The sequence below is a fragment of the Haliotis rubra genome, unplaced genomic scaffold, assembly GCF_003918875.1.
Source record: "Haliotis rubra isolate DU_JTF1 unplaced genomic scaffold, ASM391887v1 Scf138, whole genome shotgun sequence".
NCBI lineage: Eukaryota > Metazoa > Mollusca > Gastropoda > Lepetellida > Haliotidae > Haliotis > Haliotis rubra.
Genome location: NW_025765314.1, coordinates 258099 through 272299, shown reverse-complemented (window position 1 = coordinate 272299; position 14201 = coordinate 258099). Strand labels below are relative to the sequence as shown.

Sequence of the window (14201 nt, the reverse complement as noted above, 5' to 3'; positions counted from 1 at the left end):
GAAAGTAACTTTGTGTCACTATGAGTGAGTCAGTTTAGTTTTACGCCGTTTTTAGCAATATTCCAGCAATATTACGGCGGGGGACACCAGGTATCACACAATGTACCGATGTGGGAAATCGAACCCTGGTCTTCGTCGTGACGAGCGAACGCTTAACCACAATGCTACCCCACTGTGCCCTGTCACTATGAAGTAATTAAAAGCAGTTGTACGGCTGACACTATCAGAAGCTGTATGACACTAGAAGTAGTTATACACAAGTGGAAGTTGCGTGAAACATTTGTACAACACAATAATGTGAAACAGAGAGTGGCAGAACCAGATTCTTGACACATCCTTGGCGTCATCACTACACGCACGTGACACCGTGCACGTATTTGACATATCCGTACCTGGAACGAAGTCGTTTAGTTATCTTTTAAACACATATTGTCATTAAGATAGGGTATAGCGAGACAACTCAAACAATGCAACGAAAAGCATTATCTGTATCCAATATTAACGCCACAGTCACGTGCCTCCTACAGTAGGTACGCATCTTTAAGCCAATCAATCACGATAACTAGGTCCCGCTGAAGGCCAGCCAGTGACATCAGTGACAAACTCGTCTGGGTATTCAAGGTAAAAAGATAGTAAAGTTATACATGGGGCTTTTTGTTGAGAGTGTGAGTAGTGTAAGAACTCTCGAGCAGGCAGGTTGGTGTATAGGGTCTGTGGTCGTCATGGCAAGGTCACAAAACAGACACATTCCTTCTGCGATGGTTTTCAAACTTGACAGGAATTATAATAGGTCAGTTTACACTAGGATATTGTGTAAACAACATTACTTGTAACGAATGCTATCTATATGCTTATCATGGTTACTTTCTGTCGTGTTTCAAAGTTGTTGCGATTTGTTTATCCGGACCATCCTACCATGGAAACCCATCTTTCCGAATGCAAGCTGGTCACTGACCGGCGTCAGGATGTATAGGCATGGTAGATGAACATGGATTATGTTCTGTGACTTGTAAACTGTGTGTTAGAGCGCTGATCGAGTTAAATTGGTGGACAAAAGAAAGTATACACCCATGTTTGTTGATGACTAAAATGAACTAAACAGAAAATGGTTCAATGATGTATTTGATAAGGGTATCATACGTAATACTGGACCTTATGTTTGGTGTGTTTCTACGACTATTTCCAGCCGAGTAATGCTTTGATAAACGTTTGTAAACAGTTCGTTAAGTCTAGTTTACAAGTGTATACTTTCTTTTGCCCGGGGGTGTATTTAGACCTCGTGTTACTTGAGGTCTGCTAACCTTCGGGCATCCCTCGGCATCTCCCTTCATCAATTACCTGAAGCTTTTCTCCCTGAAATAAGCTTAACATGTATGTCATACCTCAATGACATAAGCATGCAAATTAGATAACCGGAAGTGGGACATTTTTCGGTGTGATTCGAAAAATATTTATATTATTGAAATTAAACCAGAGATATAATAATTATTTACACGCAGTCGTTATTGTTACCTTTATCGATACAAAGTTTCAAATATCCTTCTTCAAATAACAATATAAAACATTCTCAGCCAATGATTTTGCCTAAAAGTAGTTAATTAACAGGTTAATTTTGGTTCACGCGGCAGTGGAAAACATGTATCACAACGCACGATATACATGTATAGGTAAGATTTTCGACAAGTTTCTGATGTAAATTTGATGCATATTGTTCTTAAAACGGAAAGAGTAATGTGAAAATGATTCATCACTCGTTTTGTTTTAATATGAGAAATATGTCCCACTAATCGCGTTAAAGTCTCGGCAAATACTGATTAACAAAGACACGGTTGATATCTCCCTTCTTAAAATAAAGAGTGATGAATCCTCTATTCAACATATATGTATCTTATATGTAGTGTATATATTATGGGCAAATGTGTGAAGCCCATTTCTGGTGTCCCCGCCGTGATGTTGCTGGAATATTGCTAAAAGCGGCGTAAAACCAAACTCATCAGTAGTGTATATATTATGTAGTTTATATGTAGTGTTTATATTGTGTACATTATATGTAGTGTTTATATTATGTTATTATATCCCAGATAGCATTAGTGTTGGCCCAACGTTAATGTTGCTAAACCATTGCCAACGTTGGGCCAACGTCTGAATGCTATGGGATGTAGTGTTTATATGATGTAGTTTATATGTAGTGTTTATATTGTGTACATTATATGTAGTGTTTATATTATGACTTTTTCCTGTCCGAAAATGTATGTCCCGGGGAAATTAGCTTCTTCTTTGCACAAGACTCCAATGTTTAAATTTCACTTAGCAGAAATCCTTGATGATTACAAAGCACGATAATATAGTCATCTTTCTAGAATTAAGCAACGTTTAGAATAAGCTCTCGATGGTTACCTCTGAGCGGTGAGCTCATGTGTCATAGATCTCACGGTATAATCACGCCGTGCGTACTCTTAGCCTCATGAGATACATTGCTAAAGTGTAGTGAGAAAGTGATCACCTGCTCTAAGACGATAAACTCGACGACCTGACTCACGCCCACGACTGTCTTCGCCCATTTCTCTGCTCCCCATCCTAGCTCCCTCCACACCCATCCACCACACCCTTCCTCCCACCCATAGCACTCTGGATACGCTCGTAAAAGGGGGATAATGCTGAATATTCTCAATATTCACAATCAAATTAAAAGTGTGACATCAGTGAGAACTTGATTTCAACAATGTTTGGGGTGTGACATTTTACGTGCATTTCTCACCGTTCCACGTGCATTGAGTATCTCCACACAAAAATCATGTTATGATCCAAGATGCAAAATGTTAATGAGTGAGTGAGTGAGTGAGTGAGTATAGTTTTACGCCGCACTCAGCAATATTCCAGCCATTTGGTGGCGGTCTGTAAATAATCGAGTCCGGGCCAGACAACCCAGTGATCAACAGCATGAGCATCGATCTGCGCAATTGGGAACCGATGACATGTGTCAACCAAATCAGCGAGCCTGACCACCCGATCCCGTTAGTCGCCTCTTACGACAAGCATGGGTTGCTGAAGGTTCATTCTAACCCGGACCTTCACGGGTTCTCCTCTTACGACAAGCATGGGTTGCTGAAGGTTCATTCTAACCCGGACCTTCACGGGTGCAATGAATCATGCAGAAAAATGACCTGTTTTCACAGAATTTTAGGTGTGTGAATTAGGTGTTGTTTAAGCAAGTTCCATATGTATATTAAACCATTCACTTTGATCTGAACTTACCAAGTGCAAGAATTGCCAAACATTTTCGGATTGTCTCAGGAGGGCCACAACCGTCGTATATAGCGTCAGCAGTGTAGTCGGCGAAGGCGGCACAGAAAACAGCCGTTCCGACTGGTTCTGCAGCTGCGATACGCATCCAACAGTAGACGAAGGCTGTGACTGGCCCAAACGCTTCCGAGATGTAGGCATACTCCACACCCTCTTTCCGGACAGACTCGCGAAGTTCCGTGAAACACAGAGCAGCTGGAATTGTAGCGGAAATTGCCGATACTCCACTTATAGTGAAACCCCTTTCGACAGGACCCTGATAACGCTGAATTACTTAATTCACACGTTTCGGAATTCTGGAGATTTGACCGTGGACGTTACAATCCGGACTGAAACGTTTTACTGCATCGAGGACATCAACAACATCCGAAATAGACATGTCAACAACATCGCAGCATCATTTTACTTTGTACAGAACTTTTAGAAAAATATTTACTCACTACATTTCAAAATGAATTAGAATGGAAACTTCTACGCAGACAGGATATATTTAAAACCTTGACCCAAAGAATAATCAGTTTCCGGTATCGGCAGAAACCGTTTCCGTTCCACGTGAAAGCCCAAATGTGCTTTATGCAGAAACGTTTACTTGTTTGGTCAGACTGAGGTTTTATGCATGAAACTTTGCTTGTAGGTCAGCGTGTTATACTGACCCATCGTGCTGAAGACGCCACAGGCCGCCCAGATGACCAGAGACATGGCGATTGACCCCGACCCCGCCACCACACCCTTGGGGGAGGTGAATATACCAGGACCTGAAATGTTAACGTCATGATCAACCTGGCGATCGTTGTCTGTACTTCGGCATTCATTTTATACATAACGTTTTCATTGTTTGTTTAATTGTTGTTTAACGCCGCACTCAGCAATATTCCAGCTATATGGCGGCGGTCTGTAAATAATCAAGCCTGGACCAGACAATCCAATGATAAACATCATGAGCGTCGTATCTACTGGGATACGATGGCACGTGTCAGCCAAGTCGGCGAGCCACCCAATCCTGTTAGTCGCCTCTTACGATAATCATGGTTTACTGACGACTAATTCTAACTTCAAGGGTTTATACATAATGTACGTTATATGGTAGAATGGTACATAGAAGGTAATAATTTATAGTTTAAATGAAAGTTACTAAAAATGCATATAACAGACTGCCATCCTCAGATCTAGACTTGCCTTGCCTCTTTAAAGGATAGAACTACTATACATCCATGGGCTTAGCATTCAGTACAGCCTTGGAGCAAGGCTAGTGGTCCACTTACCTAGACTTGCCTCTTTAAAGGATAGAACTACTATACATCCATGGGCTTAGCATTCAGTACAGCCTTGGAGCAAGGCTAGTGGTCCACTTATCTAGACTTGCCTCTCTTTAAAGGATAGCTTAGCATTCAGTATACAGCCTTGGAGCAAGGCTAGTGGTCCACTTACCTAGACTTGCCTCTTTAAAGGATAGAACTACTATACATCCATGGGCTTAGCATTCAGTACAGCCTTGGAGCAAGGCTAGTGGTCCACTTATCTAGACTTGCCTCTTTAAAGGATAGAACTACTATTCATCCATGGGCTTAGCATTCAGTACAGCCTTGGAGCAATCCAGATAAGCGGATATGATAAGGAGTTAAAGATAAACATTATAAAAAGTGTGCAAGTGCATGTATAACATACAGTATAACGTAAAAACACAATGACATGACATGACATGACATGACATAACGTAATATCTAAATAGATCAAAATATATACCACGATATTATTGTAATTCACCTACGATGTTTAAGTTTAAAACTCTACTAACATGTAATAAGATAAATATCTTGTTAAATGTTGCAATGTTTATAAGGGAAGCTATATTTCTCAGAAATTCCAAATAATTATAATAAATTTTTATAATTATTTTCAACATGGGCCGATGGCCTTAATACTGAATAAAGAAAATGAATTGCCATAATGTAATGTATTATATTTTGTGATAATTACTTCTCCCTTCGTAACTGTTTACAGTTTGATAAGGTTCAGTTTGTCAGTTACAAGTATTAGTGGGTTCAACAAGATCCGTCCATGGAGACGACGTCGCTAGGCGGGAGCCGTACTTCTACCTGCAGCCACCAGTGAGCATAGTCTTGCTTCCAGTGTGCAGGGAACGATGGGGGCATGTTACATGTACACCAAAACGTCTGTACTACACGAGGAGGCACGATTGAGCCACGCTGCTGCTGTCACGTGTTCTTGTAGTGTGTCCCCCGAAACCTGAAGATTTACTTTTTGTTTAAGGCCACACTCAGCAATAGGCCAGACTATCGGGTGACTGGTAGCATTCGCATCGTTCCACGCAACTGTGATAGTATCATACAGTGACATGCACATCAGTGAGCCCGACTTACACCTGAACTTACGACATGCCTAGGTTACTGGGAACGGTAGTCTTTCCCAGAATTTCCCAGGAAAAACTTTGTGTCGATAGTCAAATGATACGCTGAAGAAAATATAATAATTTTCAATTTACACATTAAAAGGTTTCACGTTGTATTTGAATATTTCAAGTTCGTTGAAGTACTGACAGTTTTGTTTTACCAGTTGTGAAATTCCGATACCGTTTTTTTAAATTAAAGGCTTATTTGGTAATGGTTTCGGACTGAAGTTTGGTATGGAAAGGGGAATAATTTATCAACGTGCAGGTCGAAGAAAATTATAATATATGTTTAATAAACGTTTCAGATATGCATATTTCACTATAGTTTCACATTTTCAGAAGTACTGACAAGAGATACGGCAACCCTTGCCTGCCTATCATGAACCTATGTCACGTTTAGTACTGAAAAATGCATTTGAATTGCTCTACTAAGTTACCTCCTGAAAATATGTGAACAAAATGGGAATGCTTTTCCTTGACGCGCAAGTTTCACATTTTACATTAGGTGTTGAAACGTCGTTCGGTAACGTTTCTTTAAAAGTAACGCTTCAATTTGAAATTGAACCTATGTTTTGTATTTGTTCTGGGAATTAGTTTCACATTTGTTTCACATGTTTAACATTTATTGACATGTTAACGAGAAATGGTATTTGCATATCTTTACATTGACATAACATTGATTCAAATGAAGGCACCTCGGTGCAAATAAAAAGCATACCATTTCTTGACCAATTTTACTGTGCGTATCTACCCGGTGATATGTCTTCCACACCCGCGTCAGTATCACGCCTTGTCATAATATAGCTGTGAAGCCCATTTCTGGTGTGCCCCGCCGTGATATTGCTGGAATATTGCTAAAAGCGGCGCAAAACCATACTCACTCACTCACTCACTCATAATATAGCGCTGAACTGTGCGCCGCACGGGCATGCTCTAATGGACATTATTACCCCGGATAACCCAAGCTGTCTATAAAGCGCAAGAAGGTTAACAGTCAGATGACTTATCCCACCGGGTACCCATTTTCTGCTGGGTGAACAGAGACAATTTTGAACCTACTCACTTGCCTAAGGTGAGACCACATGTATCACATGCGCTTCGTTGTGGGGCGGGACAGAAGGCCTAGAACTTATCAGAATTCAAGCTGCCAAACACGGCCACCCATCCAAGATCTCTCCGTGACCAACGTTGCTTAACTTCAACTGATTTGTGATCTGGACCACACACCACCACGGTGTACGTCATGACGACACAACTGAACTAAACTTTATTTACACTCCGACCGCGTTCTGCGGCATTAGAGGTACATGTTTACATCACTATGATAATCTGACAACTTATACATTTAAATAAATGAATGATACACAAAATGGTAATATATATACATATCAGTTGGTAGCATGAATAAACTAGGAGTGTAAATGCATTTAACCAGTTAAAAGAAGAATATTTTGGGGCGTTGTTTAAAATGAGACATTATTATCTTGCAAAATATTGCTAATTTCGTAATTGTTCCTAGTTTATTACGCTGAGAAAGCCGGATCATTTTTTGCATATTCGAGCTTCTACAGTAATAGTTGTTGAGATCTGTTTTCCTTTCTGGGACTACGGTAAGGAAATAAACAACATCTGCAATGTCGTTTGAATTACAAAGAGAGCATAATCTTTCATTTGGGGGTGTTTTACATACAGATACACACAACACTTCCTGAAACCCAGTTGTCCAGAAACTCCTGCCATGTGGAGGTGACGCTGGAAGGGGGCATCGACCAGACATCAGTCCAGTGTTAGATGACCTTGACTGAAGCCTCTGTTACATGCCGGTTGCTGGGTTTTCTTTAGGATACCGCTTAATGTTAGTTGAACTTCTGTCATGCATTTTAATGCTTTACTTTATACTAAGTGTTAACATCAGTAGTGTCGATATCTGGCATGTCTCGGTCTCTACCACTGTCACTATGTAGTCCCTAGTCTTCCACATTAACAGTGCATGTTTTCAACCACGTTTCATTTTTAAATTGCAGCATGCGTGGAAAAACATACTCGTAAGTTGACCTCGGTATTTGCACGGCTTTGCGAACTTAAAAGTAGCAATACTGTTATGCAGTATAAGATAAGACGTCTTTTATGTAATACCTTACCCATTTCAAGGTTAATTCGTGCCAACAAGTCATGTGGTTATATTTTCACACTGTCCTGGGTAACGTTCCATATTGTTGCTGTGTTGGAAATCAAACCTATTTTCAATAAAGCTGCAATTGCGCGTTCAAGATGTGATGAGTAGCCGAGTGGTTAAAGCGTTCGCTCTGACTCGTGTTCGATTCCCCAAACGGGTACAAATTGTAATTCCCATTTCTGATTAATCAGCCCTCGATATTACTTGAATATTGCCAAAGGCCGCGTAAAGCTATACTCACTCATGAAATAGTGACCGAGTTTAGCTTTACGCCTCTCTTAGCAATGTTCCAGCAATATCAGGGCGGGGAACACCAGAAATGGGCTTCACACATTCAACTCATGTGGAAAGTCGAACTCGGATCTTCGTTGTGACGAGCGAACGCATTAAACACTACAACTGACCTGTGTAACCAAACCAGTATGCAACGACTCACAAATCAGCACCATCATGAGTTGGCTTAATGTTGGACCATCCGTTGCAGTAGTTGCACGAGCCCTGGGCTGTAGTCGTCAGACAATTGACAGTCTGACACTCCTGTATGCAACACACGAACACGGTTGTAGATTGCCCAAGGTCTGGGGCGCCGTATGAAGATGACGAACAAATCAGGTTACATCATCCCCAAAACCGATTTATGACTGCAATCTCCACTAGAAGACAGTTTTCCAGAGGTAGAGTGTCATCACAGACCATCAGGAATCGATTTGCGCACCGCAGGTAAGCAAGCTAGACGACCGGTCATGCTGCTATATGGTCCTTGACTAACATTTCAAAATGACAACGCTATGCCCTGAATTGCAGCTTTGACGCGCAACGTCTTACGTAAAGAAGGTGTTGGAGTCTTAAACCTTCCCATTCCCCAGACTTGAACCCAATAGACATTAGGGCTTAGTTGGGCAAAGGAATGCGACAACAGAGGAATCCACCCAAGACCATGCAAGAACTTGGGCGACTTAACGACTTCCGCTTTGACTTCCGGTTACACTGTTCCAACTGGTTCACATGTCCATAGGGGACGTTGTGTTGTCGTCACTGCCCTCGAGGAAAGTCACGCTCCTTATTGACTTCTTCTGTTCAAGGAATTTTATCAATGCGAAGTTCGCGTTAGGTGTTCATGGAACGTCCAGCATGACCTTTCCATTTACAAGATCAACTTTTCATTGCCTGTATCGTTACAGGGGCGGTGGGGTGGCCTTGTGGTTAAAGCGTTCACTCGTCACGCCGAAGGCCGGGTTCGATTCCCCGCATGGGTACAATGTGTGAAGCCCATTTCTGGTGTCCCCTCCATGATGTTCCCGGAATATTGCTAAAAGCGGCGTTAAACCATACTCACTCACTCACTCACTGTATCGTTACATGGATGATAGCAGTATGATACACATCAATATTCATAAGAATGTACACACGACTTCCATTGAGGGATTCAATTTAACACGTGTCAGGTTTTTAGTTTGGTTGAGTATATATCTGATATTTATCTTGTGACAATTGGAGATGTATTATTCTTATTCATTAATAGGTCTTTGTGTTGAAAACTGTATACACACACTGTTTGAATCCTTACATGCATTCAGGTAGTCGTTCTTTAAGTACTATTAGCACTGTCACATAGCGTCACGAACGGTTGTCTTGTACGCTCAATTAAGTATGTTCCATTAATGAAAACGCAATAAATCACCTGGAATCCCTGTCATATTATATGTGGGTTTCCCTTATCACGACCCAGCTCGCGTAACTCCAGCCCTTTTATCAATAAACACGACCTCGGACCATTGATAAGACCATGGTTTTGAAACCACGTCGTACTATGGAAAGTCAGAGTGATATTTACACACGTTGAAGTAATACAAAAATGTATAGTGTGTCACGAGGGGAGATCAGTTCTCAGGTAACACATTCATCATCATCGATTAGTTTATCTAATATCTGCTCATTTTTGTTATCGAACTCACACCCTCACGGGGACGGTGGGGTAGCCTAGTGGTTAAAGCGTTCGCTCGTCACGCCGAAGACCCGGGTTCGATTCCCCACATGGGTACAATATGCGAAGCCCATTTGTGGTGTCCACCGCCGTGATATTGCTGGAATTTTGCTAAAATCGGCGTAAAGCTAAACTCACTCACTCACTCGCACCCTCGCGACTTCTGGGCAAAGGAGTGAAACTTCAAATTGAAGAAGACATACGTAAAGTATTTTTATTGTTTGGAAAGGTCAAGTTCTGAGTTAATAACCCTTTATTAGGCAAATATTTGTATGTTTTATAAATTCAACCGACAGCTACAGTCTGCAATATAATCGAGTCTTCACCACCAAACCGTTGACTGAAAGCCCCATCAACGGTCAAGACAATCGGTAACCAACCCATGCCAAATTTAAGCCGACCCATGCGACATAGTACTATGGAGGGCCAGAAATCACACATTATATAACTTCAAAATATATAAACTCGCACATGACGTTATTTGCTCACAATTTAATTTTTGTCACAAAAGGAAGCCTTTAAACATCTGAAGTAGTTGAGTGAGTGAGTGAGTTGGGCTTTACGCCACTTTCAGCAATATTCCAGCAATATCATGGCGCGGGACACCAGAAATGGGCTTCATACATTGTACCCATTTGTGAATCAAACCCTGGTCTTCGGCGTGACGAGCGAACGTTTTAACCACTAGGCTACCCCACCGCCCCTTTAGGCAGCTGTTGACCAAGGTAATGTGATGTAAGAGTATCCGCCTACCTATTAGGGTCTGTGCTATAAGGGATCCACCATAGATGAGGCCGATCTCTTTCAGGTCGCTCCCCACTCCGTCAGCAGGGGGGTTAGGTTTGACGGTAAAACCCACGTGCTTCTCTCCCAGGCCACCACTACATCCCTTATCCCCAGACTCCGGTGTCACCCACACGTCTGTCAGGCGGTTGGGTTCTCGCCATGACACCCGACGTTTCACGGTGGCTGAAAGAGAAATACAGTATTGACTGGTATGAGAGGACTCCTGATTGGATGACATGGAAATTAGGACGGTCAATTATTAAAGGAAAATGGATGGACATTAAGAGCACATGAAACAAAGACACACGAGGGAGCGTGTATATCTATCTGATCATTTCAGACTAACTCGGACTATGTGGATGAATTTGAAATGAAAAGCGCCCGGACCTTCCATGATGATCAACGGAAAAATGATATTCACACGCAAAATGGTACACAGAGCTACATAATAAACACAGAGAACAACGGGACAATACATAGAACATAGAGAACAGTGGGACCATACATAAAACATGGAAAACAACGGGACAATACATAGAACATAGAGAACAACGGGACAATACATATAACATCGAAAACAGTGGGACCATACATAAAACATGGAAAACAACGGGACAATACATATAACATCGAGAACAGTGGGGCCATATATAAAACATGGAAAACAACGGGACAATACATAGAACATAGAGAACAACGGGACAATATATATAACATCGAGAACAGTGGGACAATACATAGAACGTGGAGAACAGCAGGACAATACAAAGAACATGGAATACAACGGGACAATACACAGAACATGAAGAAGCAGGACAATACAGAGAACATGGAAAACAACGGGACAATACACAGAACGTGGAGAACAGCAGGACAATACAAAGAACCTGGTGAACAGCAGGACAATACAGAGAACATGGAATACAACGGGACAATACACAGCACGTGGAGAACAGCAGGACAATACAGAGAACATGGAATACAACGGGACAATACACAGAACCTGGTGAACAGCAGGACAATATGGAACATTGAAAACGACGGGACAATACACAGAACGTGGAAAACAACGGGACAATACAAAGAACATGGAGAACAGCAGGACAATATGGAACATTGAAAACGACAGGACAATACACAGAACGTGGAGAACAACGGGACAATACACAGAACGTGGAGAACAGCAGGACAATACATAGAACCTGGTGAACAGCAGGACAATACATAGAACATGGAAAACAACGGGACAATACACAGAACCTGGTGAACAGCAGGACAATACAAAAAAAAACATGCAGAACAGTAGGACAATAAATAGAACGTGGAAAAGAATGGGACAATACATAGAACATGGAGAACAGCAGGACAATATGGAACATTGAAAACGACGGGACAATACACAGAACGTGGAGAACAACGGGACAATACACAGAACGGGGAGAACAGCAGGACAATACAGAGAACATAGAGAACAAGGAGACAACAGATACAACATGGAGAGCAACAGGGCAAAGCATTAAACATGGAGAAGACCGCGACAATACCGAGAATATGGAGAACAACGAGACAACACATACAACATAGAGAGCAATCAGAATAATACATTGGACATGGAGAAGAACGAGACAATATACAGATCATGGATAACCATATTTTTTTCAAATGAAAACATAATTTTTGGATTTAGGCGGGAAAATAATAACCCCTTTAATGCAATATGCTTGATTGTAAAACAATCAATTTACAGATATAGCAAAAAACAATCAAAACCAAATTTTCAGCGTATACAAAGAGAAATTGTAAATTATTACGAAGTGACGAAGTTTCTTGACTTTTCAAAATGCCAGTTTTCAGCCTTTTATATATATTGGTCATCCTTCCATACTCTCTTCGCAACTTTTGACAGGTAACATTTTACACTGAATGTTTATGGTAAAATGTTCAGTCTTGATTCTCAATGTAATAACTGTTCCATTAGACTGCATAGAAAGTGTATAGAAATATGGTGCTGAAAGAACTGTGTACATTGTTATGCCATATGATGTAATCATATTGTACAACCTTACATTTGGGGAAATAAAAACATTAAAAAACAGAAGAAAAAAAGAACACGGTGAACAACGGGCCAACAGGAAGAACATGGAAAAGAACGGGACAATACACAGAACAAGGAGCACAACGGGACATTGCAAGGAACACTGGGAACAGGAAATAAATAGAACATGGAAAACAACGGTATAAAAACAAAGAACATGGGGAACAACGTTAACGGGACAATAGAGAGGACCTGGATGAATAAATTGAAAATATAAGGAAGGCAGGGTGCATGAAAATACATGGACCAGCATGAGTACACAAGACGAGATAACATGAGTGTACTGAACAGGTGGCTTACAAATAACAGTGTGTGCATACAATGATGCATGGTGCAGGACGCGTATATAATAGCATGTAAAATACGTCTCCAAAGTCACGATATGGAACATGAGGAAAAATGATTATCATATTTTGAGAAACGAGAAAATGTGAAATATGTTTTCCCAAATACAGACAGAATGATACATATTTTTAATAAAGCACAAAATGTGGCATTAAACTTTCAAAATGTCTAAAACATGATACTGCAGTAGACAAGATCAACATAATAAACAGAACAACACTTAATATCACTTTACATGCCTAGCGAAGCACATTATGTCATTGTAGAGAAAATGACAGGTGGTTTCCGCTGGTTTGTTTTGATGAACTGATAGATAACATAAGTGGGACATCGTTTCTGTCCTCGCCCTGAAATTATTGTATTGGCTTTGAAGTATTTTTTTCTATTGCGATTAAGTACATAGCATCTGTCCAGAAGATCATGTCATACTGCTGCAGGACAAACAAAGACAAATGTGACGTAGTATTGAAATCTCTGTCCAATATCCAAACCGGAATAAATAATCGTCGCCGAGGTTTTATCAGAAACATCAGTAACATGGAACCTATGAGGTCAAACAGTCAAGTCACGTGAATCTAATTTTATTAGAAATTCGGCTGGTGTATTCTCACGAAATGATTTAATCAGATGTAATTGAAGTTTCCTATGTTGGGAGTACAAGAACTACAGCATATCTCCAACTTACCCCCAGAGCTGGTCATGTTAATGGATGTGCCGTGTGAGAGATAGGCTCGGTGTTTATCTCATTGTCCCTTATCATTTATCATACCTTTCTGTGTCACTTGTCACTAAACATGTCCTTTTTGGCCTTTCCACTCATGGTGGGGAACAAATATGTCCCCTCATTTGGTTGGTTCGTGAAATGCGTGCGCGTGCTCACGCGCGGCTGTGTTTGGTACCCGTGCTCTGGTTGGTTGGTGCAGTTCATGCGCATGCTCAACTGCCCAGTGGCCTCGGACTTTTTGTAGATGTAATCACGGGATGTGTTCAAAACAGCTCTCACTTCTTCAGAACCAGTGAGTGAATTCTTCGGTAACCAGTGTCCGATAAACCGTCTCGAGGAGGGGAGGGGGGAAGCTACGTTACTGGTTAATGTCAGTGT

The 14201-nt window shown here is 41.1% G+C and overlaps 1 protein-coding gene across 2 annotated transcripts in view; it reads right to left on the bottom strand.

Moving 5' to 3' along the window:
* Positions 1-13874, bottom strand: part of LOC124268400 (b(0,+)-type amino acid transporter 1-like) — a 31460-nt gene extending 17586 nt beyond the window's left edge. For both annotated transcript variants that reach the window (XR_006896267.1, XM_046703366.1), the window contains exons 1-4: positions 13785-13874; positions 10627-10842; positions 3957-4058; positions 3256-3498 (exon numbers count right to left, since the gene is read on the bottom strand). Coding sequence is in view for 1 of the 2 variants with exons in the window: in XM_046703366.1 (XP_046559322.1) it covers positions 3256-3498; positions 3957-4058; positions 10627-10842; positions 13785-13800 (577 nt within the window). In the remaining variant the exon portion in view is untranslated. The remainder of the gene's footprint in view (positions 1-3255; positions 3499-3956; positions 4059-10626; positions 10843-13784) is intronic.
* Between the last annotated feature and the right edge of the window lie 327 nt (positions 13875-14201).